Source organism: Epinephelus fuscoguttatus, linkage group LG9 (genome assembly GCF_011397635.1).
Source record: "Epinephelus fuscoguttatus linkage group LG9, E.fuscoguttatus.final_Chr_v1".
Classification (NCBI taxonomy): Eukaryota; Metazoa; Chordata; class Actinopteri; order Perciformes; family Serranidae; genus Epinephelus; species Epinephelus fuscoguttatus.
In genome coordinates, this window is record NC_064760.1 from 22,912,197 (window position 1) to 22,939,443 (window position 27,247).

Here is a 27,247-nt window from a genome sequence, read left to right on the forward strand (position 1 = left end):
TTTGCCATCAATCTATTTACATGCGGAGGATGTGATGGTCACTGGTAGTGGTTTGATGTGCCAATAGTTTTGTCGTGTTGGTGAGGAATGCTGTTGTTGTACTTCCCCAAGAAATGCAGCTTCCTCTCAGGCCATTGTTCTTGGGCAATCAATGAAATGACATCAGTGTGTGTATATGTGAGGGAGAGGGAGCGACAGACGGAAATAAATGGGAGGAGAGAGGAGGCGGTGGGTGGTAGCCTATTTATTCTGCAGCAGAATTTAAATCCCCTACTCGTTTTATAATCATAGGCTCGCTCACATCACTCCCTGTGTGTTTTATTTATATTCCTAATCCGGCTGCTGGCTGCTGAGTATCTGTGCCAGTCTAGAAACTTCTGACAAACACCTGTATGAGAGAAGGAATTCTGCGTGCGCCGTCTTTACGGTAAAGCCGCTTGTTGATCCCGCCCTCTCTGTGATAGAAAACTCGGTGATGTCGCTTCGTCTTTAACGAGCTTGACCCAGAACCCAGGGAAGGAGGGGAAAAGAGGGGAGAAAACACTAAAAAACGGAATAGTCTGAAAGGGGTCGGGACAGGCTTTCCACGAGCAAGGTGAGTTAATTCATAAATGTTACAATATGGCTCATACAGCGGGGGCCGCGGGGTTTTTTTCCCTCAGATAGTGGGTGCACTGCAGCGTTGGCAAGGAGTGGTCACATCATCGACAGATCAGCAACACGACTCCCCAAGGCTAGCGTTAGCTGACGATGCTAACGTTAAAAGTTCATACTGTGACCCTCGGGTCTGTTGTCTACCGTGCACACTGTTATAACAGGTGAAAAAGAGCCGTTGATACCAACGGTTAAAACCGAGAACGCCGTCTAAATTAACTTAAAATGCCGCTAAGCTAAACACGAGCTAACTTGCAGCTAATCTGTGTTTGCTATGCTAACGTTAGCCTGGCTGTTGGCACCGCTCTCGGTCGGCTATGTGGGTTATTGTGATGCTAACGTAGCAAGACAGCCAAACCAGGTCATGCGGGTACTGAGCGAGCATTATGGCCAACTGGGCTGATTTGATCTCCAGCACTGTCATTTATCTGGGCAGTGGCGTTAGCACAAGCACCGAGTAACTCAGTGCTGAAATACGCGAGTCTTTGTTCGTGAGAGTCATTTTAAACCAGCGTCTTATTGTTACTGCCTCTGTGCTTTAGCTAACGCTGCCAGCTCTGCTCGTCGCTCCTGCCCTAGATTGCTGTATGACGTTAGCAAATCAATTCACGACAGTCTGTGGGGTTTTGTTAGATAAGGGAAATGCTAGCTGGTGGCGGCTCCAGAGGGAAATGTTTGGGTATAAAAAGTCGGTAGCAGACAGTTTTATCAGCTTAGCAGATAAGTAGATTTTCACACTGCGACGGTTATCATTTGTAAGGAGCCCCGGAGAGGACAGTTTAGGTTATGGTAATGCAAACCCCGCAACTTGTTTGACAACGCATGTATACGTTGAGCCAGTTTTGTGTATTTGAATCCGTCCAAAGGGTGGTGGTCCTCCAGTTGCAGTCTGTCACATGGGCTGGGAGTCAAAGTTTGTCCGCCTGTGAACCTGTTGGGTGGGTCCTGTGTGAACTTGTTGTATTAGGAAAATGCCTGGGTGGGGATAACTGTCAGCTTGACTGTGAACAGATAAACTAGTTAGTTTTTCCCTTGTAAACATTGGTTTTATACAGGCACATTAATTGCTGTGTAGGTAATTGCCCTCCCTGTGGGCCTTGAGACTACCTTGGTTTAAGTTTACACAGTATGGCTGTAGGTATCACGGGGTCAGGGCTTGTTTAATGTGCCTCAAGTGCCACCTCTAATAACACCGTGTGTGACTGTGAACAACACCCAGGTATCAGCCTTTCCTGTCCACTTGTCTCCTAGACAGTGTTTGATTGTTGATGCATGCTTCCAACGGCGACTGCAATTGTGTCTGCCCTCTTAAGGTGTGCAGGTTAATCCACAAAGGGCCTAACCTGTGTGTGTTTGTCTACGTACTTGCGTGCATGTTAACATCATGTGTGTATGTGTTAGGCAGTAAGTGGATTAGCAGGCTAAAGCTTCAATCCCATTACAAGCCACGCTCATCTTAAACCAGCGCCGGTAGCATCACACTAACTTATCAGTTAATTGCAGTGTCCCTTACTTCGAGATGCGTGAACACATGTGCTTTTTGACAGTGAGTGTGTTGTTTCAGTGGGAATTTTTGCCGCAGATGGCAGGTGTAGGCGCTTCTTGCATTAACCAGAGTTTCATTAAGTCGACAAAGGCTGTATTGTTGGTTTCATGTGTGTATGATTGCAGATGTCTTCTGACGGGGTTGGGTGAGTCATGCTGACTGATGGCTGCAGAATCAGATGGAGATATGTGACTCGTGGTGTGTCAGGGCTCCATCAGATGTTTGAGGGGTGTGTGTATGTTGTTGACTTTAAGGCACTGTGCTTGACTTCTTGACCATTTGTTGGCCTTGTGTTTGGGAAAGCCAAACATAAATCCCCATCTGTGCACTTTTGTTCTTTCACCTTTTTAAAGCTTTTTAAAAACATTGTGGTTGGCTGCTTACAGTAGTGTTTAGATGTCTTAATATACATGTTTAGTGAATTAGGGCTTAGAATCAGCATGTATGACAAAAATGGTTCAGCCCAGTCTTAGTTTCTTTGTGATTTCTAATAATTTTTTGCTTGCATTATGCGTTTTTCTTCATCTTTTCTTGAAGTGGTTTACCTGGACATAATTTGTCATCTTAGGGAAAAAACTAGGGTAGCAGCTAAAGATTATTGTCATTGTCGATCATTGTGCAGATTATATTCTTGATCAGATGTCAGGAAATAGTGAAACAACTTCCCAGAGCCTTAGGCAATGTCTTGTTTTGTCTAAACTAAAGATAATCAATATAGGAGTAAGAAAAACATATATTAACATTTTAAAAAATTGGAACCAATTACTTGTGCCACTAGGTTTGACGTGTCAATCGACTTCATTGTTTTAGCTCCTTTAAAAACTAAGAGAGAATGAGGATTCGGCGATTAAACTACAGGAACGAAACAAAATGTTTTAATTTATCATTAAAAAAATGTGATGATGTGGCCAAGTAGGTTCACAATTATTGCTTCTGATACATCATGAAAGCAGAACAAAAAACAGCAGATGGAGAACAATATTAGCAAAACAGGAAGTTGTTAGTGGTCGTGTGATCAGCATATTGACCATTGGGGATTTTCACCACAAAAACTTCCTCCAACCATCAGGTGGTTTATTAAAGTGTCCATTCTGTAGGCTCTCACGGTTTTGTGTACAAGCAGTTCTGTTGAGGAAAATGGTTTTCGTTGAGCTCAGCTAGCCGCTTCATCCTTTTAACTCATCTCTGATGTCGAATCCACAACATCCTGTTTCTCAGGAAGTGGGAAAGAGGGGAAAGGGGAGGGGAGAGGCAATTGGACAGCACCGATTGTTTTCATTGTTCAACGAAACTCACCGCTGATTTTCAAGGCCAAAACTAACAGCTGTGAAAGGGAAAGACGGATGGAGAACAGAAGTCACGAGTGGGTTAAGGGCAGTTTTAATTTGGCCCCCTCTAGACACAGACAAACACAGATGCACTCACACTCAAATATGTCCAATAATGTCCTCCTTGCTCTCCAGCTTTTCTCACACTTGTGTTCATGCTCTCGGTTTCACAAACTTCTTATTGTTTCACCAACCTCCCGGACTGACAGCTGCAAATTCCCTCCTCTGACTGTGGTTAAAACACAGACACACACACAGAAACACACTTAGAATCACATTCCCAAGTACACTTGCCAAGAAATATCAATCACAGTTTATAATTTATCTTGTATGAATGACAGTTGCACTCATTAGTGAAACAGGATAGTATGTAGCATGTCAGTGATGATAATTTGCTCCGTTGGAGATAACATGAGGAGCGAGGCAGTGTTTACATGTGGCTTAAAATTATGGAATGATGCCAGATGAAAAGAGGGTAAGATAAACAGTTTGTGTTTGGGTTATTGCAGTTATGAACTTGCCTTAAAATACTGCAACAGTACAGTAAACACACATCTCTAAAAGATTATTAGCCAGTGTCCTGTTAAGGTCGTTCTACAGTGGATGAGTGGGTGGGCTGCTGTGCTGAATTGGCAAGAGACAATGCTAGGAATGCAAGATTGGCTTTTATCTTTTATTCAGCACTTCTTTCCTTATCTCAACCCCCCCCCCCCAATCTTACGCTCTGGCTTACCCCCTTACTCTGTCTCTGAGTTTTTCACTGTCTGTTTTTCTCCTCGTTTTATTTGTTTGCAGTCCTGTTCATCTCCGTCTGTCTGTAGTGGGTAATACCAGCCCTGTCCTGGCTATGACCATATAAAGGCATGAGTGGTACAGGACAGCAGTGTGTGATTTGCTCAGGTGGGAGGTTATAGCTCTGGGGCGCCACAGCCGTTAAGCAAAGGATAGTGTGAGTGTGTCTATGTGACATCATGTCTTCCTGTCAGCCAGCCTTATCCCGCATGCAAATCCTGCTTTTGGTTATGACAAATTCCTTTGTCTTGTGAAATGAGCCTCAGCCACTCCTTGTTTTCTCATCAGGACATCCCACTTTCCTCCCTTTTTTCCCACACTGGGCACACCCCGAACTGGGGCTTTTTTAAATAAGCCACAGGTCACATTCGTGTGTGTGAATGTGTGTTAGTCATTGGCAGACATACAGGAATCGACGCAGCGGTTGCAGGCTTCATTTTACTAGTTAAAGGGTGTTGTAATAGTCTGTCTATCACACAGTCATATCACCATGTCTGTCTTTCTTTTTCTGTTTACACAATCTGATGCAGGTGAAACTCTGCGTCATTCGTCACCCTCTCTCAACTTGAAATCCTATCCTTGTTAACACCCTACCTGTCGTGCACAAAAACACCTGCTGCTTGAAATATAAATGCAGGTCCATGTTTGTTGCCCAAATTGCTGTGGACTTACACTCCGGATTGTCAGAGGAGTATGTCTGTGCATGTTGGTGAGACACAGAGAGGCTTTGAGAAACTGAAATCGGGTCGCCCCTCCCCTACCTTGTCCAACCAGTTACACAGGTGTGCTGCGTGTGTGTGTGTGGGTGGTAATGCCTGTGTTTATTCACCTTTCAAACCAGGGCCGAAGAGGAGCCGGGTAGCTGTAGCGGAGGGGTGTATCAACAGATAAGAGGATCCAAGTCTCCACTTGTTTGGCTCTGCCACAACAATGTCTTTCTCTCAGAGCACAGCCAAGATAACAAAGAGATGTAGGGGGAGGGCTAAAGAGGCAGTTAAGTTGAAAGAACATGAGTAGCGGACTGACGGAGATAGGCCAGAGGTAGATGAAGACTGATTAGAGAGGAACGGCTGGAAGAAAAACTGAAAAAAGCCAGGTTAAGAAGGAGAAGAAAAGAATGAGCTGATATGAGAACATATGGTTCTTGAAGGATGTTACTGTCTCTAAAGCCCTCTTTCTCTTTTTGCTGACAGTCAGTGTTCTGTGGCCCACAAAGAGCTGCAGGTTGGTCAACTTCCCACAGCTTGCTGCCGTGCGCAGGCCAAATGTTGTGTAAATACAGGGTGTGTCGAAAGGCTGAAGCTACTGTATGTCTCTGTCTCTCACTGTGTTTTTTTTTTTCTGCTCGCAAAGCAAACACAACCCCGTTAACACACTCGTATGGTATTTTCACTATGTTGCTGTTTTTCAAACCGAGGTGCCTTCATTCTTCACTAAAATATTTCCCCCTCTTTCTGCTTATTATTTTCCTCCCTCCACCTCTCTGTCTTTCTCTTTCTGCAGTCCATTCCTCCCTGTTTCTGGGCTTGGTGGTTCGGTGACATTCTACCCATGAGCAACTAGAGCTCAACCTCTGACCTTGGTGTGATCTCTCACCTCTACTACCAAACCACGCCCACAGGTGAAGGTGTGTATCTCTGATTTTCTCTGAAATTGAGATTCTTTGAGAGTGTGTTTGTGTTTTATTCACAAAGACAAGTATGCGGCTCTCCTTGGATTGAATGTGGTGTGTTGTGATGTTAAGATCCCCCCAGAAAGTATGAAAGGTGCTTCTCTTCAGGTGATTGGCCGCATCCTAGGGCTGCTCGATTTAGCTCACAATTATTTATTCATTTACTTTGAAAACGTGCTTTAATTGAACTTAAAAAAAACTCGCAGTTGGTTATTTTTTGGAAATAAAGTGTCTATATTGTCTAAAAAGTCACAAAATCTAGTGGTAAAGTCACCGAGTTGGCAACACTAATGCATTGCTGTGATGGACAGGGGTTGGCAGCGTGGGCTGGATTTATAACACAAGACAAAACAAAAGCATCATTTCGAAACGGAATGTGCCACAATAATCATTTTATCTCAGTTATCTTGTCATGATCTTTCAAAGCAAAAATCGAAATCGAAAATAAAAGACCCAGCCTTATCTCATCCTCTTTGTTCTTACAGTTTGTTGTACACTGCAGATCTCTGTCTCACCCTAAATTATGCTGCAGATGCAGCCTGTGCGGATGAAACAGTCATGACACCAGACTTTTGGGATTTAAAATTGGTGGTTTAAGTTTCAATTTGTGATGTATAAGTATGGAAAATCCAACTAAACATTTCCCCCATGACTTTGTAAACCACATTAATTGTATATCCATGAAATAAACATGTTTATGCAAGCAAGACAACCCATATTCTTCTCAAATGTGGAGAAACAAATGCAGTGTTTCCTTTTAAAAGGAAGTTTGCTTGTAGCGTTCTGGCAATGCATCAGTGCTGTTTGCTTTGCAAAGACTTCACACTGCAGAGGATTTATTTTCAAAAATCTCTTTGTCTGCCTTCTGTATGTAAGAATGTTTTTTCTGATGTGGTGTCTGAGAGGGTGAAAAAGCCCAGAAAGCTACTCCATGCATGCCTTAAGTGGTAATAACTTCATTGATCTGCATGGAGGGGATGGTGGTCTTGAACGATGTTATGTTGCAATAATCTCCACATCATCGGGATCAATATGTTGCAGTATTAATGCTCACTGCAAAAACCCTGATGGTAAATTATTACTAATCCTCACGCAGTGTTTTGCTCACATTGTGTCTACTGTCAGACCTGAAATTTATAGTATTGTGTTATGTGAATTACGCCTTTAATGACACTAATGAAGTAGTTTAATATATTCTGCTGCATTTTCTTTTTACGTAGCGCCACCCTAGAATGATTTCACAGTTGCACTTACAGTTAAAAGTGATGCATTCAGCACATTTCTTGTGATGCAGGTTTCTTCAGTGCTGACATTTTCCGGGTATTCCTAAAGGAGGCATGAAATTGGAGCAAGTCAGCCACTTTTAAAGTCTCTCTGCGGGGAAAAAAATAAAAACTTGAATGAATGAGTCATTATACCATGACAGGTTTTCAAAGGAATAGATGTTTTCCACAAGAATCCTGTGTAAGTTGGGGAAATTTTTTTTGTCTGAGTTTCAGACACAAACATGTCCTTACAGTTGCCACTGCTGTATAATCATTATTGAGTTGAAAGGAAGTGTTGTGCAATCCCAACGGTGTCAGTTTCAAGAGGGCATCTCAGTGTCAGTCACCAAAGCAAAGCAGGTGACTCAGAGAGGATAAGGTAACCCCTAGCCCACAAAAATCTGTGACCACCGGAACTTGCTTACTTTATATGGAGAGGTGTGTCTGTGTTTTTGTTAGACACCCTCCCCCTGTGCTGTAGTGTGAACGAGGCTGTATGGAGGTGTGTAACGCCCCCCTCTCTCCCCTTGGGGCCGTGTAGTGTGTATGGAGCAGTGTGAGAGCGCAGCGGCTCTGCTGGAGTCGGTCAGGGAGCAGGAGGTGCAGTTTGAACAGCTGACCCGGGCGCTGGAGGAGGAGAGGAGGAGAGTGGGCCTCCCCGCAACGAGCCCCTCGGCCCTGGGTCGCCCCCTCCCTCACACACAGGTAAAGCTCCCCAACAAAAAACTCCCCATCCAGTGTCTCTCGTTGACATTCACTTGACGTCCAATCCATGGATCATGATTCTCTCCATCCATCCATCATTCATCCCTTCTCTGCCTCCGCCCGCCTCCTCTCCACCAGCGCTCGGCCAGTTTGTGTCCCTCTACGTTTCTTTGCATCATCATTGAAAGTCTTTCTTCACTGACTCTGTGTCTCTGAAGTCCTTCTGCCATTCGGCCTTCATCTGCAAACACATCAGTTTGCGCCTGCATGTAGATCCACAACTTTTAACATGCCTGAGATGGTCATCACACATTTTCTGCATGCCTTTACTGTCACTTACAGGATACACACTGACACACACATATACACCTTTTGTCAGCCCCCACTGTGGCATCTCAGTTATTTCCCTCTCTGTTCCAGCATGTCATGGTGCAGAGTGCAGTCATCTGTCATGCATGTCGCGTACTCCTGCATCCATTGTGGTTTCTTATTCACCATGAAGAATTTTGTCTTTGTGTTTTCCTTATTTAAATCATTTATCAAGCCCCTTTTTGCATGCAGTTATCTTTTTGTGTGTTGAACATCCATGGTATTGCAAGCTATTTGATGAAAATGTGTATTAAAATCACTGGTATCTGTTACGTCCTGTGCTACATTATATCAGCCTTGTAGCCTGTGTTAGGGTTGGGCGATAAAATGATATACACCTGCAGGCTGTGTTGTTGTGTCTACCATCAGATGTGTTGGCATACCTTCAAAGTTGCATTCAGTTCACTTTAGTTATTGATTAATGTGTTGATTATTTTGTAAGTTTATTTTTTGTCACAGAGGATATAAGAAAAACACAAATGTTTAAATTTGAGCTGTCAGAGCTGTTACATTTTTGGCACTTTTGCTTCAAAAATAATTTAAATGATTAATCAATTGTCATAAAAAAAAATAAATAAATAAATAAAAATAAAAGTAGCAGATTGATTTCCTGTCAATAGGCTTATTATCAACAGACAAACGGTTTCAATCCTAACACCAGTTATTACCACATCAGCTGTCACTTTACTGTCTAAGGTATTTAATTTGCTGAGTGAACTAAGGACAGGCATTCATAACTCATTATTTTATCCACAGTTTCTCAATTGATTCTCCATTAAATTTACTGTATTATGATTTAGATCTGTTTTGCAGGTAAAGGTCAGCTTCCCTGTCTTGGCGGTTTTAATGCTCTCAGGTTCCCATCAGACAGAGCGTGTTTTGCAGGTTGCTGTGTCTTTTATTTAATTGTTGCTAGGCAACAACTGAATCACCTGTCCTGAACTGCTATTTTGCTGTGAAGTGAGCTCACAGTACTGTTCGTAAATATCTGAATAAATAAATGGACAACATGGCTTTGATTGAGGGTGAGAGGCTCACTTGGCTTTTTAGTTTACAGCTGAGTTATTTTCTTGGACATGGTCCCACTGTTGCCTTCTTGTCCCATTTTGTTGTCTCTACCAAATGACTTGACAATCAGAGACTGGTAAACTTTGCTTAGGTGCCTGAAGGCAGCAGTAATTAACAACAGAGCCATTATCATTCAGACAAAAGGTCGTATTCTGTGTCGTAATCACAGGTTGACATTTAAGCATGTCTTCAAGCCTTTGGCATTGTACACTGACCGCATTTGAAATCTATTGCTCAATATTTTTCTTCCATTAGGACTCCCTGACATAGATTAGACATTGTGTTTTGTCTCTTTGAATCCTTGGAGGTGACTTACTTGAAAATGTGTGTGGCAGCTGGAGGATGAAGGCTAAGAAGGCAAGAATCTATGCTTTTGGCCTTGTGCGAACTGTGCATGTTTTATTTCTAAAAATAATCATGCCGATGAAGATTCTTGTGCTTTGCCAACCTCACAGTATGAGCATTTTTCCAGGACCGTGACAGGGTTGTTGGTAAATGAGGTGGTATTATAGGAAGGGCCAGCTGTAGAGGAAGCATGCCCTCCTTGTTGTAGAGCAACACTTGCACTTCCCCATTGCTTTTTAATAACAGCCCTGCCTCCTTGTGGACATTATATCAAGTGCAGTACGACATACTACTGGAAATTGAGTGGGAGTGTGTTTGATAAGGTTCATGACATTGTTTTTTCTTGTATTAGTCAGTAGTGTCAAAGAAATACTGAAACTGATAGTAACCCAGTGTGCTGAAACAGCTCCTGGGAAAGAGTTCCAGTATCTCAATTACACAGTGATTCAGCTTGAGAGTATTGCTGATAACTGAGGTGGTTATGTTGCTTAAAACCAAGTGTTACTCAGGGTTAGGTAGAAAGTGTCCAAGTTATACAGTGTGACAGTCATTGGTTATGTAACAGAATACAGCAGGAGGAAGTAGGGTGTGAGGATGAGTGGCTGCACTCCAAAATGTCCTCCCTCATGTCTGGCAGTGATTCACAGACCATAAACATGCAGGGACAGTTTGGTCAGCAGTGAATGTGCTTCAGCAGCAGTAATATCATCTGGGAGGTTGTAAGAAAGGAGACAGCACTGGTTACTGGGAATCATGCCTTCAGCCTCACTTTTATGTGCTGTTAAAGCAAAAGTGTATGACATTTAAAATTTCTACAATATAAATTTCACAGTTGGGTCTTTCTCTTTTATGTCAGAACGGGCGTTTAGGGGATGCAGACATAGAACGGCTGAAACTGACTGACTCATATATAAACGGCACACAGGTATGTTGTAGTTTATTAAGTAAATGTTGTTTCTTGTATTTATAGCGGTAAGTGTTAGTGATTTAAGAATATTAATGTGTGATATGTCTGTGCTACAGTACAGAATGGTGGACCCTGCACACGGCGCTCTCGATGAGAGCTACACACCAGAGGACGACTCCCAGGAAGTGCACTCAGTCTTCTCTGACGAGGGAACCGCACGGCGGCCAGACAATGGCGTAAGTGATTATGACACGTGATGTCATGAGACTTTTCCGCTAAGGCTTGTCTAAAGAATCAAGTTGACAGTTAAAATTTTAGTGGTACAGATGGATTCATTTAGCTACACATCCAAGGATCTTAAAACACTGCATTATTCTTTGCCATAATATATTTTAATACATCATTCCCATCTCACTCTGCCTCAGATGAAGAAACCAATCTCGCGCACAGTCCTGCCTTCTGACTCGATGTCCATTGATGGTGGCTTGTCGGTGCCTGGTATGGGTGGCTATAGCGCCACACTGGACCGTCCTTACAGGCAGGCTGTACCAGCAGACTACCCCACGGCCACAGTGCCCAGAAACTACCACTATGGTCCTGTGGGCTATGATGACTACCGGGGTGGCCCACCATCGGAGGCATACACTAGCCTGAGCAGGGGCTCGCACATGGACGAACGCTACAGGTACAAGACCCCTTCACAAAGGAGTGCTGTGAATGTTTTCCTGTGATTGTTGTTAAAACTATCTGAATATGTTGTCTTTATGCCACTAGGCATATGACGGTAGCAGAAATTTCATAGTAGATATCAATACCAGTGAAATTTCACAATTGGAAAAAAGGCAATATCCCATGTACTTAAACAGATACTCCTTTATTGAAAACATTTAATTTAAATTTTATTATTAATCACTGATGACCTTTCTCGAATGCGAAGTGCTAGTCTATGTGGGTTATGTGAGAAAAACAGAAACGTGCAGAGCTGACGCTCAGTGTCTTGTCAAACTGCTCATGTTTGTATTACTGTGTAAATATGCAGTGCCCATTGAAAAGACAGGCAAAAAAAAGGCAGAGCCTCCACTGCAGTCTCACTTGTCTCAGTCTCCTACGGATTGCTGTTTTACTTCCTTTGGCATTTAACGGCAGACTAGAACACTTGTAGGCGTTAATGCTGCCCTGTCGGGCTCTGAAGAATACAATCCCTATCATACTGGAAAATGGCGAGTACTGTCAGATTTTCAGCATTTGAGCTTAACTTGGTACCAATCCCCATAAGCCAAACTGTCACTGTAGTTTTTTGGGTTTTCATGAGTGGACATAAAAGCGTAATGTATCACATTTGTACATCTGTTGCACACAAACTGTTTTATGAGTTTATGAATACACGCTCCAACCATGTTTGGATCATTTACACCAGAGTTTGAGCCGCTACAGTTAAACCTCCAATCATTGTTGTTTAAACAAGATCTGTAACTACAATTGCAATTCATACACAAAACAAAATAACACTAAACTCAAAGCACTGTATATTTGCTAAAGAGATTTATTGGTGTTTCAGTTCTTTTAAACATGGTCACAAGAATATTTCCTCCATAAAACATTGTGGACAAAGTGGTTTAACTTTGATGTCCTTCTTTTGTTTTTTCTTTTTATGGAAAAAGTTAATGTAATGGGATCTCATCTCACTTTAACAATTCTGTTCACTTCCCTCGTTCCCTTTTCCACCAGGCCAGTTGACGGCTACAGGACCCTGGACTCTGGCTACCGGGCCCCAAGCCGTCAGCAGCTTGACCCGTATGCAGCACAGCCCCAGGTGAGCCGGGGGATGAGGGCGTTGGGCTCAGCTTTGGAGATGCGGTATGGCCAAGGCCACTACGCTCTGGAGGATGACCAGCGCAGTGTGGGATATGATGACTATGGCATGGGGCCTCCACCCATTCACCCTGGGGGCTACGGTACCATGCCACGCCTAGGGCCTGGCCCTGCTGGTATGGACAGACGAAGACTCAGGTAAAACAACATTGATAATGTATATCAGCAATATGTCACAACGTTCCCTGCTGAGCTAATTTGAAACATTTAAATTTGGTTCTTGAACAACACCTAACAAATGTTTCTGTATTCATCTCCTTTTGCGACATGCAGGAGCTGTGAGGACACTTTGGATGGTGATGTCGGAGGAGTTGACCCTTATGCCTGGGGTGTTCCCATGACGATGGAGAGGGGGAGCATGGCTTCACTGGACAGCACACTGAGGAAGCCTCCTCCCTCTTCATGGAGACAGCCTGAGCTGCCAGAGGTCATCGCCATGTTGAACTACCGTCTGGACCCCGTCAAGACCAACGCCGCCGCCTTCCTCCAGCATCTCACATTCAAAAACGATAAGGTGAAACACTGGTCACAATAAAATGCAGAATTACAGTATTTAACGGATATTTATCTTTTTGTATTGTGGCGATTTGGCACTTCCTTCATGTGAGCTTGATTATTTGTGTCTAGGTGAAGTCAGAGGTGCGTCGCCTAAAGGGCATCCCAGCCTTGGTGTCAATGCTGGACCACCCCAGCAAGGAGGTGCACCACTCGGCCTGCGGAGCACTAAAGAACATTTCATACGGGCGAGATCAAGACAACAAGATCGCCATCAAGAACTGCGATGGAGTGCCTGCTCTGATCAGGTTACTGAGAAAAACCCACGACCAGGACCTTACTGACACTATCACAGGTATCAACATCATGTGATAATCACAGAGATCATTTGTGGGCGGGTTTTATGTGTTTGTGTGTATATATACACATATATAATTTTAATGGAGGAAATCAAGTATTGAATGCCTCGAAAATAGCCCCTTTTTTTAACTAAGTGCTTAAAAAATCCTTAAAAGTTCAAATGAACTGTGTAACTTTGTCTTGTACTTTTGTTCATCAAGTCATTATAATTAGTTGTACAGAATCATGCATCACTCTTCTAATGCATCGCCGGCTGCCTTTTCTGTCTTCTTCACCTTGATGATGTCCCGCCTGTTGTCGTAGTTCATTTTAACTTTGCTTTACTCTTAAACCCCCAGCAAAACCAGTAGGGCTATGTTGGCATGGTTAAACTTAACATGACTTAACTTAATGAACTGACTCTTCACTACGATTTGTTTTCCTTTCTCTTCAGCCTTTGGCCGGTGTAGTAGTTGTGAAAAATAATGTATACTCCTTTTTGCAACAAGTTGACAGTTCTGTCTGATATCAGGCAAGCGCAGCAGGGTCTCTCCCTCTCCTCTCACCGTGTGCAGTCAGTAAGTAGGTGTAGGGCAGGCATGAGGACACTGCTTGCCCAGTTGGAGTTCAGTTGTTGTGATTTTCTGTGGTTATTTGGATGCTCTCGCTCTGAAACTTCCTCTGGATTGAAACTTTTTGAAATGCCAGAAAGTGGTCAATTATAGTGAAAGCACAATAGCTCTCATGCCATTCAGGTTTTGTGAGGATTTTATAGTTATGCCTAAAAAGAGCGTGATAAGAATGAAAAGAGAGACACTGATCACATCATGTATTTATGTTTTATAAATATATATAATGACATGAATTGTTTACTTTGAGTAAAGTCATTGAAAATGACAAAATAGTGCTTGGAAAAAGTACTTGAAAGTCCTTGAATTTCATTTTGTGATGTCTGTATGAGTGTACTGTTGCCATAAGCTGCAGCCCTTTGTTCTAACTTATTACTTAAGCATTCAAATACAGACACAAGTGTTTTGGTCATAACAACCGTCACAGCACATGCTAATATGTTCAAGTATTGACAAAACAAGAGAAGAAAGCCAACACAAATTCAATAGATGAGACAAAAGATCTCACTGAATGTATTTTGTTATTTAAAGGGCCAAACTGTCGTTTTTATTGCAGTGATAGTAACATTATTTATCATATTGTCCCAGGCACCTTGTGGAACCTTTCATCCCACGACTCCGTGAAGATGGAGATTGTGGACCACGCCCTGCATGCCCTAGCTGACGAGGTGGTCGTTCCCCGCTCCGGCTGGGAGCGAGGAAGCAACGGAGGAGAAGAGAGCTGCAAACCACGCCATCTGGAGTGGGAGACCGCCTTGACCAACACTGCTGGCTGCCTTAGGTATGCAAAGGGACTGATGGACTGAAAGCGGAGAAAGTCGGACAAGGAGAAAGAGAGACTATTTTGAGAAGGAAACATGCAATTATGTGCTTATACGTCTCCCTCTGTCTAACAGGAATGTGAGCTCAGAACGCAGCGAGGCCAGGCGAAAGCTGAGAGAATGCACAGGACTGGTGGATTCACTCATGTACATTGTTCAATCACAGATCAACCGCAAAGATGTGGATAACAAGGTACCTGTTCACTTAAGTCACACTTAACCTCATGAAACCAAAGCACCTCTCTTACGTAGTCTCCAACTTTGATCATCTCAACCCTTTTTCTCCACCTATTGCAGTTGGTGGAGAACTGTGTCTGCCTCCTGAGGAATCTGTCCTATCACGTTCACCGTGAAGTCCCCGGTTGCGAGCGCTATGTAGAGGCCACGCCCCTCAACCAGGGACCACCCCCTGCCAACAAAGGTGGCTGCTTCGGCTCTCGAAAGGGCAAAGGTGAGTGTCAGACAGCTATTACAGCTTTTAGTTCCACTGTGTCCGTGCAATTTGCTGTTGAAAGATGAGCATCTGCTGGTGGCTTTGAGCTTGTTGGTGGTGGAAGCACCTGTCGCTGTTTTTCACACTCTACCACTGTTTCCCTCCTTTTCCTCCTCTCCTTCCTCTTACCTTTCCCCTTCCATCTTTCTTCCCACCCTCCTTCTCATCCTCTCTCTCTCTCTGCTGTGTTTAGATGAGTGGTTTTCAAAAGGTAAGATTCTCCTCATTAGTGTTGGTGAACTTTTGAAAGTATTGACCACTCTGTCATTTCTCATTTAACTAACGCAGAACAGTACTTGGATAAAGAAACAAGAATAATGCTGAATTTACATCCAGCTCATGAGCATGATCACCCAATGTCACGCAGACGATACTGCATGTTCACAGTGCCTGTTCCACTGGTTGCATGGTCGCATTTCACATAACGCTGTACCAGAATAGAGGACTGAGGATGTCTGACTGCTCATCTCAACCAGCTTCACATAATCCATGTTACTTGTTCAGCTCAATCTTTCATGTTCTCTCTCCTTTTTATTTCATCTCTTGCTGCAGGAAAGAAGGATGGAGAGGACGGGTCTGCAGAGCAGATCGACATTCCAAAGAGGACAACACCTGCTAAAGGTATGCGTCTCTCTTTTCCCTTCATATCATTTATAATTGATCAGATAAATAATTGATCAGTCCCAAAAGTAGCTTAAATGCTAAGGTACAAATCACCTCATGCCCCATTTAGCACAGTTTGTAACTTTATTTGCTACTGCTAAACACAAACAAGATAAGATAAAAATAGAGTTCTGGACTAAGGACCTTTGTCACCAGATATCTGCATTAACTTTTGTATTAGTCTGGGAAATGGCTTTCTGGGAAGCCAGCTGAAAATGTTAATGTTTACTTAAATGATTTTTCCTGAATTTCATGCCTAAAATATCAGCTAAGTTCAAAACTAGTGGATAATAGAAGTTTTTTTTTTTAATTAATTTTAAGCTTAAAAAGCTTTGAGGTGTTGAGGCTACAGTGTGTAAAATGTGTCCCAATTACAGGGATAAATGGTTCTGGTTAAGTTTGGACATTATCAAAATACGAGGTCAGCTAGTAGAAGTAGCTTTTGGTATCTGATTTATCTGTGTCCAGCTTAAATGTTAAAGTTTGTCAGACTCTGTAAATCTAAAGATGGACGACATGACAGCTTTTAAAAAGTGAAGCCAAAACATCTTGATGGCTCTCTGATGGCTGGCTGCATTTTAGGTCATAAACGCTGCCCCCTCCACGTCAGCAGATGAGACGTGGGCAAAACTAAATGATCAAAGCACACGTCAAATCAGTTTTCCCAAAGATTGTTGCTGTCTTTTTAGCTAGTTCTTGTCACGCATTTGTGTGTTCATGTGTTTGTTATTTGATGCTTTAAAAAGGGGGTGTGATGTCATGATTGACAGCTGTGTGTGTCAGCCAGTGTGTTCACAATCAAAAGTGCTGTGGGTGGAAGCTTGATACCACAGCTCCACTTCCTGATCACTATTGCGCAGACTCTGGCCCAAAATGACATCACCAGCGCAAGATGGCAGCACCCATTTCTGGGATATTTTGGCACTTCTATGCAGTGGGAACAAGCGGAGAGGCTTCGTCCATCTTTATATACAGTCTACAACTTAAACTAACACCCATCTCTCTCTGCCGTCTTCAGGTTACGAGCTGTTGTTCCAACCAGAGGTGGTCCGTGTTTACACATCACTGCTCAAAGAGAGCAAGAACCCCTCGGTGCTGGAGGCTGCCGCTGGTGCAATTCAGAACCTCTGTGCTGGCAGATGGACTGTAAGTACCATTTCTTAACAAAGTTGAATATTGCTGTTGAAAAAAGGGGAATTTTTTAGTAGTTTTTCAGGTGTTGTCTAAATGAGAGTTTTGGGTCTGTTGAAGTAAATTTAATCTGATTCGTTAGTTGTGATAAAGTCCATGACACTGTCTGTCTCGTGAAGTTACTCTAATGAAAATGTTGTCAATGTAAAATAATATTCATTGCTCTCTCTCTCTTCGCTTGTTGTTCAGTATGGTCGGTATATCCGGGCTACAGTGCGTCTCGAGAAGGGTCTTCCCATGATGGCTGAGCTACTGGCTCATGGCAACGACCGTGTTGTTAGAGCGATGTCCGGAGCCTTGAGGAACCTCTCCATCGACAACCGTAACTGCCAACTGCTCGGTAAGGATGTTGTGTTATGCAATGAGATGAGCCACATAATACTCTGTCATACCCTTCTCTCTTGCTGTATATTTACATTTCTTCTAAATGCAATATTTGATGCATCTTGGAAAGTGTGTGCAATTATTTGGACTTGGATTTTTAATGTTTGCATTTGTATCACTCAAGATCATTTTTCTTACCTCACTGTGTGTCTCCTGCAGGTTTGCATGCAGTGCCTCACCTTGTGGCCAACCTGCCTGGAGGCCAGAGTCAATCTGGGCGCACTCTGTCAGAGGAGACAGTGGTTTCTGTACTGAGCACGCTGGCTGAGGTGCTAGGCAACAGTGTGGAGGCAGCAAAGACCCTCAGAGCCTCGCAGGGCATTGAGAGGCTGGTGCTCATCAACAAGGACGGGTAAGTGTGTTCTGTAAAGTGAGCTAAGAACACAGTTAAAGAAAGTGCTTTCAGTGTGCTTTCATAATTTAGAAGCTATGAATGCAGCTTGTAGCAAACAGTGTTGCATATGCGACAGTGCTTTTTATTCTAGTAAGACAGATAAAACAGATACTTTGGCAGTTTATAATGAAGATATTCCTTCTGTTATGGAGCCATCTATAAATACATGCATGTAATATTTATGAAAACATTCTATTGAAGATTATTGAGGCTTTGTGAAAAAGCAAAGCTAAAATGTGAACATGTGTTTTTGCAACTATCTAACTCCTGTTCACTCAGAAGCAAGATTAATTTGCTTTAAATAATTAGTTAATTGCCTATTTTTGATGTTAAATAGCTCTAAGTTTTTGAGAAGTCAAGTGTCTGACCCTTTGTGACGGGCCTAAACTGACTTTCAAAGACAACTGTGCCAAAATATAAAGCAAAAACTACACCTCTGGTAAATGTGTGAACATACAGTATCTGTGTGTATCTTACAGCAAGCGCTCAGAGCGTGAGGTTCGGGGGGCCGGCCAGGTGCTGCAGCTCATCTGGGCCCACAAAGAGCTGCGCAAGCCTCTTGAGAAAGATGGCTGGAAGAAGACGGACTTCATGGTCAACCTCAACACCACCAACGGTCCGAGCACCCGAGCCAACGGCACCTATGAAGACAGCACCACACCACTGCTAGACAGAGGTCAGTGAACAAGAAACAGTTTATAATTAAAGCTGGAGTGCGGGACTTTTATGTGTAAATGCCTTGCCAAATGAGTTCATGCAGAGAGATGTGGTGTTGGGTGTCTGGGGCGACTTAACTGTGAAGGCGCACCAGAAATCATTTTACATCAACCAGTCAGAGCAGAAGGAGAGTAGACTAATTTATTTGCTTCTTTTTGTGTTGTCTTTTTCTGTTTGACACTGCTTTTTGTTTTGTTTTCTCAGTACGTCATCAGCATATTTGTGATACTAATGTTTTCTTCTGACACTGTGCATGTTGACAGTTTGACATAAAGATATTTTTGTAAAACAGGAAGAGGGGAGAGATGATAGCAGTAGAGCAGTAAAGAGAAGTAGATTTGACGTTAGACTTAGACTTGAACAGAGCGCTGTTTGGGGTGGGGAGATGTGCCGAGCTCACCTGCAGGCATAAGTCATAAGCACTTGTTGACAGTGTTTGTGCAATTACTGTCACAACCAGACAAAAGTCAAGCACTCCAGCTTTAAAAACATTTCGACAGTGTTGAGAGATATTTAAAAAACTTAGAAAAAAAGCTTAGACTGTTTAATTTAACTTGTGACTGTGTTTTGCTTCATCTCAGGGGAGAAGAGGGACATGATTCCACTAAATGACCTTGGCCCGGGTTAGTACATTTACCATCACTGCTTTATATCAATACTAATTCATCAAAGTCATAATGAGATGTGGTCTGATTTAATCCTCATTGCTGTCGTCTCATTTCCTCAGAGGCCTACTCTACACTGGACCAGAGGGAGAGAAGACACACTCTGGACGAAACCACAGACACTTTACCGGTATTTTAAATCTTTCTCACGCTCATACCTGTAATGTCATGTTGGACTGCTCACTTAATGACACTAACCCCTAATCTCCTGCACCACTGTGAATATTTCCTGACTTAAACCTTTTCCTTTGGCAGCCTTTAAAACTTCACAATTACTGACATTTTTCTTTTCTCACACTCACATCCTCTCCCTCTTCTGTCTTTCTCTCTCTCTCTCTCTCTCTCTCTCTCTCTCTCTCTTTCTGGTTGTCTCTCAGCGAGGGGTGTATGGGGGCAGAAAGGGCTCCTTGCCCCTGTTGGACTCCTACGATGGTTAGCCCTCCCCCCCTCCCCTCTACCCCCCTCTGCATGTAACAGCATGGTATGTCCAACTCACCTCTTGTCCTGCATGGACTCAATGAGCGCTGTTCCTTTGCCTTATATAACCTCAGACCCTGGTGGCGTACTAAAACACTTGAGTTCTGCTGTACTGATATTTAACTATACAATACCCTGCTGTTATGTGTACATGCTGGTATAGTATGCTGCAAGGTGCTCCTCGTACATTGTCGTTCATGCAGTCTGTCAGTGTAGAGATGAACCTAAAGCTGATAATCAAGATGTAAATCCTCAGAATAATAACTGTTGTATGTGCAGCAGTGTCGTCACAATACCAGAGCTTTGACTATAATCCCTGTGCTAATTTTAGTATAAAAATGATCATAATTTCTTCAACACAACATCGAATGCATAGTGTAGTCTGTAAGTAACACTACACTATGCATTTGATGTAGTGTTGTAAAACTAGTCCTTAAAACTTTTCTTAATCAGCTTTGTAACTTTTGCCAAAGAGATTTTAACATGACACTTAGTGTGATCTTTGACCTCTCAAATAGTTGTGCATGTCTTTTTATAGTGGCAAAAGCCAGAGTGGACTTACACTCACTTTAGGAATGTGTTGTAGTGTTTGATACTGTTGACATGTTGTGAAATGTTTGACTAACTTTTGGACTCATCCTGGATCCAAGTTTCAGCTGCTCTGTCCTTTGTCACCTGTTGCCAGTAGTCTAACGTTTGCGTTTCAGTGCACTCTTGTGGCCCTGCAGGGTATTACAGCCACATATGTTCGATTTTGTTTTTTATGGCCTGCCTGCCAGCAAGTTACTTTACAGTAGTCTGAGAATTATTGTTATGCAATAAAATAAACTTGTCAGCAGAATGATTAATTGAGATTTTGGGGAAATTAGTGAATGCAGATGTTTTTATTTGGAGAAGTAGCTCTGAAATAATAATCTATTATAGGTACTTGCACTAATTTTATTAACAACAAAATGTCACTTGGTCAGGAAGGTGGATCAGAAATCTACTTGCCTCAAATTTGCCCCCACATAAATTGTCTTACTTGTTAGCAAAAAAGACTCAAGTTAATTGTCATGAAAAATGACCCTGACATGACTGCTCTATCAGACATGCTGTAGAAGGAAATTTTACATTACTGAAAGCAAGGACAATACTGAGCTACTGTATGTATGAATGGACTTAATTCACGAGGATTCACACAAGAAAAAAACAGTGAAATTAAATTTAAAATCATATAAAAACTGCATCTTTTGAAAAGAAATGTTGAAAAGCTGTAGAAATTAGTTGACTACGTTTTAAACAAATTACAGTTGTGAGTGTGGTTATTTTTGATGTCTCTTGTGGCTGTGGAGGGGAGTACTGGAGTGAAACCGACTGTTTTCGTGTATTTTTATTATTGTATTGAATGCTGCAGTATTATGGACCATATTATGATTTCCAGTGTGTTGGGGAAACTGAAGTGTAATGGACTATTTCATATATTTCAGTTACTGAATTGTCAGGAGCTTGTCTTGCCTGTGTGTGTGTGTTCTGCTTATTCTGTGACATGATGGTTATGTAACTTAGGACGGTTACATTGTCACTATGTAAAGTCCGTTTTGTGGACCCCAGTAAGAATAGCTGATGCAGTGCTGTAGCTAATGGGGATCCTAATTCTATGGTAGACACAAGCAGCATTACCTCCAGTACAGTCGCTATAATGCTGAAAGACACAAGATCTTTTTTGGACAGTTAGAGCAGGGAATCACAAGAGGCTCCACAATATAATATTACAACGATAATGTAGTGTGACAATTGTATTGCGATTCTAAAGGATTTGCGATACGCTGAGTATTTTGATAATATATACAGTATATTGCGATATATTACCTTTTTTAACTGCAAATAATGTGCCAAAAATTGGTCAACGTCTGTTCTATCTAATAAGATAAAGTTTTAAGGGTTAAGTTTTTCATTTCAATGATTTTTATTGCAGCAAAAATGTATCTAGTGGACTGAAAAGCAATTTGTTTTATTATTCAAATAGACTACCAAAGATTTTATTTGTATTTGCAACATTAAAAATCAATAATTGTTGTCATGTGCTGATACAGTATTACCAGACAAAATATCGCGCTACTATGCTGTATTGATTTTATTTCCCCCACCCCTAATATTAGTGTATATTTTAATTCAGCGTGTCAAAGGATACTTGTGATTAAATTCAATATGTGGCACAGTTTATCAAGCAAGGCTGTAACAGTAGCCTGCCTGTAATTTTAGTTACTGTCCATTAATGCCAGTGTGATTTACTAATGTCTTACAGGGAAATCTAATTAAATTTATGTCAGTTTCTGAACTATTTATTTTAAAGGTTACAATAAAATTCAATACCCGTTTCGAACTTTTTTTTTTTTAAACCAAGAATTCATTGGCATTCGTATGTATTTACACACATATTTTTGCTTACATCTGATTCTTCTTTGTTACATACAAGAAACCAAAGTTATACAAGAAATGTATAAACTAAACAGTTGAACCAATAACAGTTCAGCAAACAACTCAGTGTCGTTGTATTGTTTCTAATATTCCTCTGCACAAATCACAAATATACTCGGGCACTTCTCCTAAGACAGCACAGTTTAACAGTGTTTCACATTGGCAGATTTAAGTATGCACTTACGGGAGCCCATCTTGTTCTGAAAGTGTCCATCTTAAGATGGTGTGCTGTTATCTTCTCCATTACATATACCTTCTCCACTCTCTCATGCCACTGAGGTATAGTAGGAGGAAGTGGTTTAAGCCATGATAGAGTTATCATCTTCCTGGATACTAATAGTAGGACATGCAATAGATACAGCTTCCTTTTTTCCAGTCTTCCCTTAGGGACCCGATTCAAACTATATTAAGTTTAATTTTAGATATTATTACACATGTTGTTCCTATGGTCTAAGATGGTTCAAAAATATTAGTTAACATGAACATCGCTCTCCCAAATCCAAAAACTAGAGTGCCAAAACTCAAATTTGTGATGTAATAGAGTATAAAGTCTGGAGCTGCTCCATGGACAATGAATTGTGAAAGATGGTATAGATGACACTGAGAGCACCCAGAGGGATGTTGTGAGTGTATTGATACATTTCTGTTTCAGGACTGAGAACACTACAACAGAATAAAGCTCATTTGAGTATATAGTCTGTGGATCCCCAAATTATTCTCCCTTTCATTGTCTGAGGAGCAGCTCTAGACTTTATACCCTGTGACATCACAAGTTTGAGACTTCTGTGGTTTCTGGCTTTGACAGAGTAACTCCTGCTTACAGATATTGATTGAGGCCATGGAAATGATATATTGGAGTTCTTACTTTAGGTGGTGTTCCCCTTAAACGTCTGGTTATTGTGACGGCACTACTGTGCAGTGTGCCATACTTATACCACATAGTGAGTCTCTGTGTTGCCTCCATGTTTACCACGCAGATTACCCACGTTTTGTGTTGTCGTGTTCACGTTTTGACTCGGTTTTAATCAACGTAATTTTGCTCTGTTCCTCCAGAAAAACTGATAGTGTGCATCACCCAGACTGGGCCGTCCCTGCCCTACCACTGCTACTGAGGAGAGAAGATCCAGATGCACAGACTCTCTCCCCCTCCCGTCTCCCCTCCCCTCCCCTCCTCTCCTCTCCCTCTCTATCACCACACAGATGGGATTACAAGATGAGGGTTGGCATCCAAAGAAAGTGGCCATGTTGCAGGCAAAACGTTTCATGCAACACACACACTTACAGATACATACACACCTACTTTTTACAACTTCATTCAATTGTAGCAGCAGAAATATATTCAGTTTTTAAATTATAACTTTCCTGTAAAGGCAATCACCTTTGTTGACAATCATTTAATTCTGGTGTTGTCGTCCTGCTTTTTTTCTCTCTCTCTCTCTCTTCTTGCTATTGTCAACATTTTGGTAAATTTTTGTCATGCCAATGCCCGCATCCTAATGACAAATTTGTACGTAGACTTCTATGTAGGGTATATACTGTATATAAAAAGAAAATGGGGATGACTGCATTAGTTTTGGCTCATTAATTTAAATCGTCCCTTTACAGGGATCGTTGGGAGGTTCGGGACGGGCCGACAGAGCGACAGCCACCGTGTAGATTGAGAATGTTGTTTATATAGGAGTTATTTTCCTGTCTAGAGTTATTTTCTCTCAGTTGGGATGAGCACAGGTGTAGACAAGAAAAGGGCAGGTGTGTGTATATTTGTCATACAGAAAGCCTGTGGCCGTGAGTGTGTGGAAAAGTGGACCTCGGAATGAGTGTGTTTTTGTGTGTGTGTGTGTGTGTGTGTGTGTGTGTGTGTGTGTGTGTGTGTGTGTGTGTGTGTGTGTGTGCACGGATCAGACCCCTAATACCACACGTTGATTATTTTATCCGTTCATGTTGCTGTTTTTATAGTGTGCTCCTACTCCTGCGACAAAGCTTTGTTTTGTTTCGTTAGCTTTTATGGACCAACCGCCTCCTTTTGTGTTTCATACCGTTATTCGCTAACTTTTTTTTTTTTCTTTCTCCTGAGTGAAAAATAAGAAACTGAGCTGCTGTTTTTTACATTTTGATGTGGGTTTCACCAACGACATCAGTGCAGCAAATCAAATTTGGCACTGAACTATATTTAAGAAGCTGGGAGCATCGTACACTACCAAACCACTAAAACATTTCCTGCTTCTGAAACCATTCTACAGTAAAACATTCACACTATAGAAAGAGTCTATGCTTCATTTAGACATTAAAGAACACTTTAGAGGGTCTCTTTGACATAATTATTCTATTCTATTCTTTAAGAAATCACTACTTGCTGTGTGTTTTTGCAATATAAATGCTCATGTTGGCAGTCTTGACATGCCGATTTACTAAAAAGAAACACTTTAATATGTGAGGCTTCTTCACTCAGAGGAGACTCGGACAGATTTGGGAGAGACGCTGACTTTATTTAATTCGCTAGGTGGACATAAAGCACATTTTGGTCTGTGTTCCATTTATTTCTACCATTTTTGTTGTGTTTTTTCCACTTTGTGTCAGGTTTGTTTGTATTTTATTTCGGGTTTTGTATGTATGGGAGCGGTGGGTGAGAGCATTATGCAATTTGTTCAACTTTTTAGTCCCCAGTTTTACTCCTGAGTTGTTTTTAAGGCAAAAGAGACCATCATCTTTGTTTTGTTCTTTTTTTGTTTTTTACTCTCCACACACAATATATTTGTAATGTTGCCTATCCATGTAAAATTATGATGTACCATTCATACCTGCCTTGGCTCTGAGAAGTTGCTTTTTTCAGTAAAGTATGTAACTGGTAATACTGTTGTTTTTATAAATAAAGATCTTTTCTTAGACAAGATTTGGCGACGTGTGATTGATGTGGCTGTGTGGTGAGGTGAGGAAGGACTGCTGTATCATGTAGATAAACACGTCTAATTAAAGAGAGGCAGTCTGTCCGCTGCAGTAATTTCATCCCTGCACTCTTGTTAAGGCAAATGGCAAGCACACAAACTCAACACTATGTCAGATATTCACTCTCTAACATCAATGTGCTCCGTTTTGGATGCTCTTAACTGTCAAGGCTCATCATGTGTGAAGTCATGCATGTCACCAGGCCTGTTTTTTAAACTCACTACAGACACGTTCATCTCCCAGTCTGAGACTCCAAACTGTGGTCGGGTTTTGTGTCCATGCCTGCGTAAAGCCGATTAACTTTCAAACACGATGTACAGCTCAGCATACTTAAAGACTGTTAAGTGTTGACGTTCTCAGCTTTGCTGTCGTCTCCAGTTACACATGCTGACAAGGAATAGCTGCTGCGTGTATGTATGTGCGTGTGTTGTTAGACTCCTGACATGTCCAAGGAACACATGAAGGTTGTACGAGGACGCGAAAGTGTCTCAGCATTTCCAGTATGCAACACGCCTGAAATTCATCCCACACAGATGGAGAAGCAGCTGCTGGATCACGAGTGCTCTAAGTGCATGTCAGAGTGTGAAAGTTTGATATTAGTCAGGTTTACGGTGTGTGTGTGTGTGTGTGTGTGTGTGTGTCAGACTATGACCCATACACAGTCTCTCTCAGACTATGTCCTGGGGGTTTAATTTTATACTTTTATACACCATTATGAACGTTCACATGAAGGTATTGTAGGGGCCGATCCAGTAGATACACAACTCAAAACTACTAATTATTCTGCTGATATTTTCCCGAGTAATTAATAATTATTGTAGTCTATGGAATGTCAATAAATTGTGACAAAATATGGCTTTTGCCTTGCAGCGAGGTTTCACATCTATATATGTATATTTATTTCCTCTATTTTAACCTTCTCTTTAATTTGGACATTCATCGTAAAGGGATGTTACTGATTATGTTTTCAAATCTGTCATGAATTGTTGCATTTCTGACTTGAATAATTAAATATGTGATCAAATAATTAGTGAACAAACTCAAAAATCTAACCAAGTGTTCAATGCTTTCATTACTTGACACTTTAAAATATTTGATGTCGGGCTGTCACGATAAGGCCATGATAACAATATTCCATGATATCCACAGAGAAAATTTAAAATAATAATAATGCTTTTTATCTTGACCTTTGCTTATTGTGCATTTTGTCTCTTTTTTGGCAAATCCATTAGAGTGTAGGGAGGTAGAGACAGTCTCTAATCATAACTGTACAGAAGGAGCATTTACACTTAATGGATACCGAAAAAGCAACCAGATGGCGTTGGTGGAGGGAGACAAAGTGGAAACAGAAAGAAACAAATGCTTCAATAGTCACTGGGTTATTTATACGATATTATGATATGGTGTATTTAATTTTTTAGTGTCAATTTTATCTTTTTAAGTACAAAATTCATCAAAAATACAGTCTTTGTTTCTTTAGATAATGTTTCCTTGCTGAGCTCTGGCAGATGGATCAAAGAACCTTTCACTCATATTGGAATCATGTTAAGAAGGACTTTCTTCACATCTAGTATGAAACGGAGAAACAATTATAGTGACGAGTACCTCCTGAAATGTACATGTGGGCATGTGAGTATTGCTTTAAGTTAAAAATAAAGTGAACCTATCCTTTAAAGTGACAGTTCACCCCCAAAATCAAAAATACATATTTTTTCTCTCATCTGTAGTGCTTTTTATCAGTCTAGATTGTTTTGGTGTGAAATGCCAAGTGTTGGAGGTAACAGCCACAGAGATGTCTGCCTTCTCTATAATATAATGGAGCTAGATGGCACTCAGCTTGTGGTGCTCAAAGTGTGAAAAAAATATATTTGAAAAACTCAACAGCAATGTCTCTTTACAGAAATCATGACCCGGTTACTGAAACTAACCCACAGACCTTGTTGTGAGCAGTTTCATGAAGGAACTATCTTCTGTTTACCAAAATACACCCACCAACTATATCGCTGCACAGAAGGAAGTGTGCATCTACTCATGGACGAGAGGCTTGTGTGAT

General features: G+C 41.6%; 1 protein-coding gene across 6 annotated transcripts; it reads left to right on the forward strand.

Moving 5' to 3' along the window:
- The first annotated feature begins 274 nt into the window (after positions 1-274).
- Positions 275-25,141, forward strand: LOC125894402 (catenin delta-1-like). Of its 6 annotated transcripts, XM_049585751.1 has the most exons (22): positions 275-595; positions 5,824-5,947; positions 7,799-7,962; positions 10,601-10,669; positions 10,768-10,887; positions 11,077-11,336; positions 12,380-12,661; positions 12,797-13,037; positions 13,151-13,373; positions 14,575-14,767; positions 14,883-15,000; positions 15,105-15,258; positions 15,494-15,511; positions 15,853-15,921; positions 16,982-17,109; positions 17,344-17,494; positions 17,698-17,890; positions 18,412-18,608; positions 19,231-19,272; positions 19,377-19,444; positions 19,692-19,795; positions 23,305-25,141. In XM_049585751.1, exons 3-21 carry the CDS (start codon positions 7,804-7,806, stop codon positions 19,749-19,751), a joined length of 2,745 nt encoding a protein of 914 aa, XP_049441708.1. In that variant the 5' UTR covers positions 275-595; positions 5,824-5,947; positions 7,799-7,803; the 3' UTR covers positions 19,752-19,795; positions 23,305-25,141. The 6 variants fall into 6 exon arrangements, with proteins under 6 accessions (XP_049441708.1, XP_049441709.1, XP_049441711.1 ...); XM_049585752.1 differs by lacking the exon at positions 5,824-5,947; XM_049585754.1 differs by lacking the exon at positions 19,692-19,795 and having other exon boundaries at positions 276-595.
- Positions 25,142-27,247: the final 2,106 nt, after the last annotated feature.

Coding starts and splice junctions, on each gene's coding strand:
- LOC125894402 (XM_049585751.1), top strand. CDS start 7,804: ATGGAGCAGTGTGAGAGCGCAGCGGCTCTGCTGGAGTCGGTCAGGGAG. Junction 11,337..12,379: donor CACATGGACGAACGCTACAG/GTACAAGACCCC, acceptor CTTTTCCACCAG/GCCAGTTGACGGCTACAGGA. Junction 19,273..19,376: donor ACTAAATGACCTTGGCCCGG/GTTAGTACATTT, acceptor TCATTTCCTCAG/AGGCCTACTCTACACTGGAC.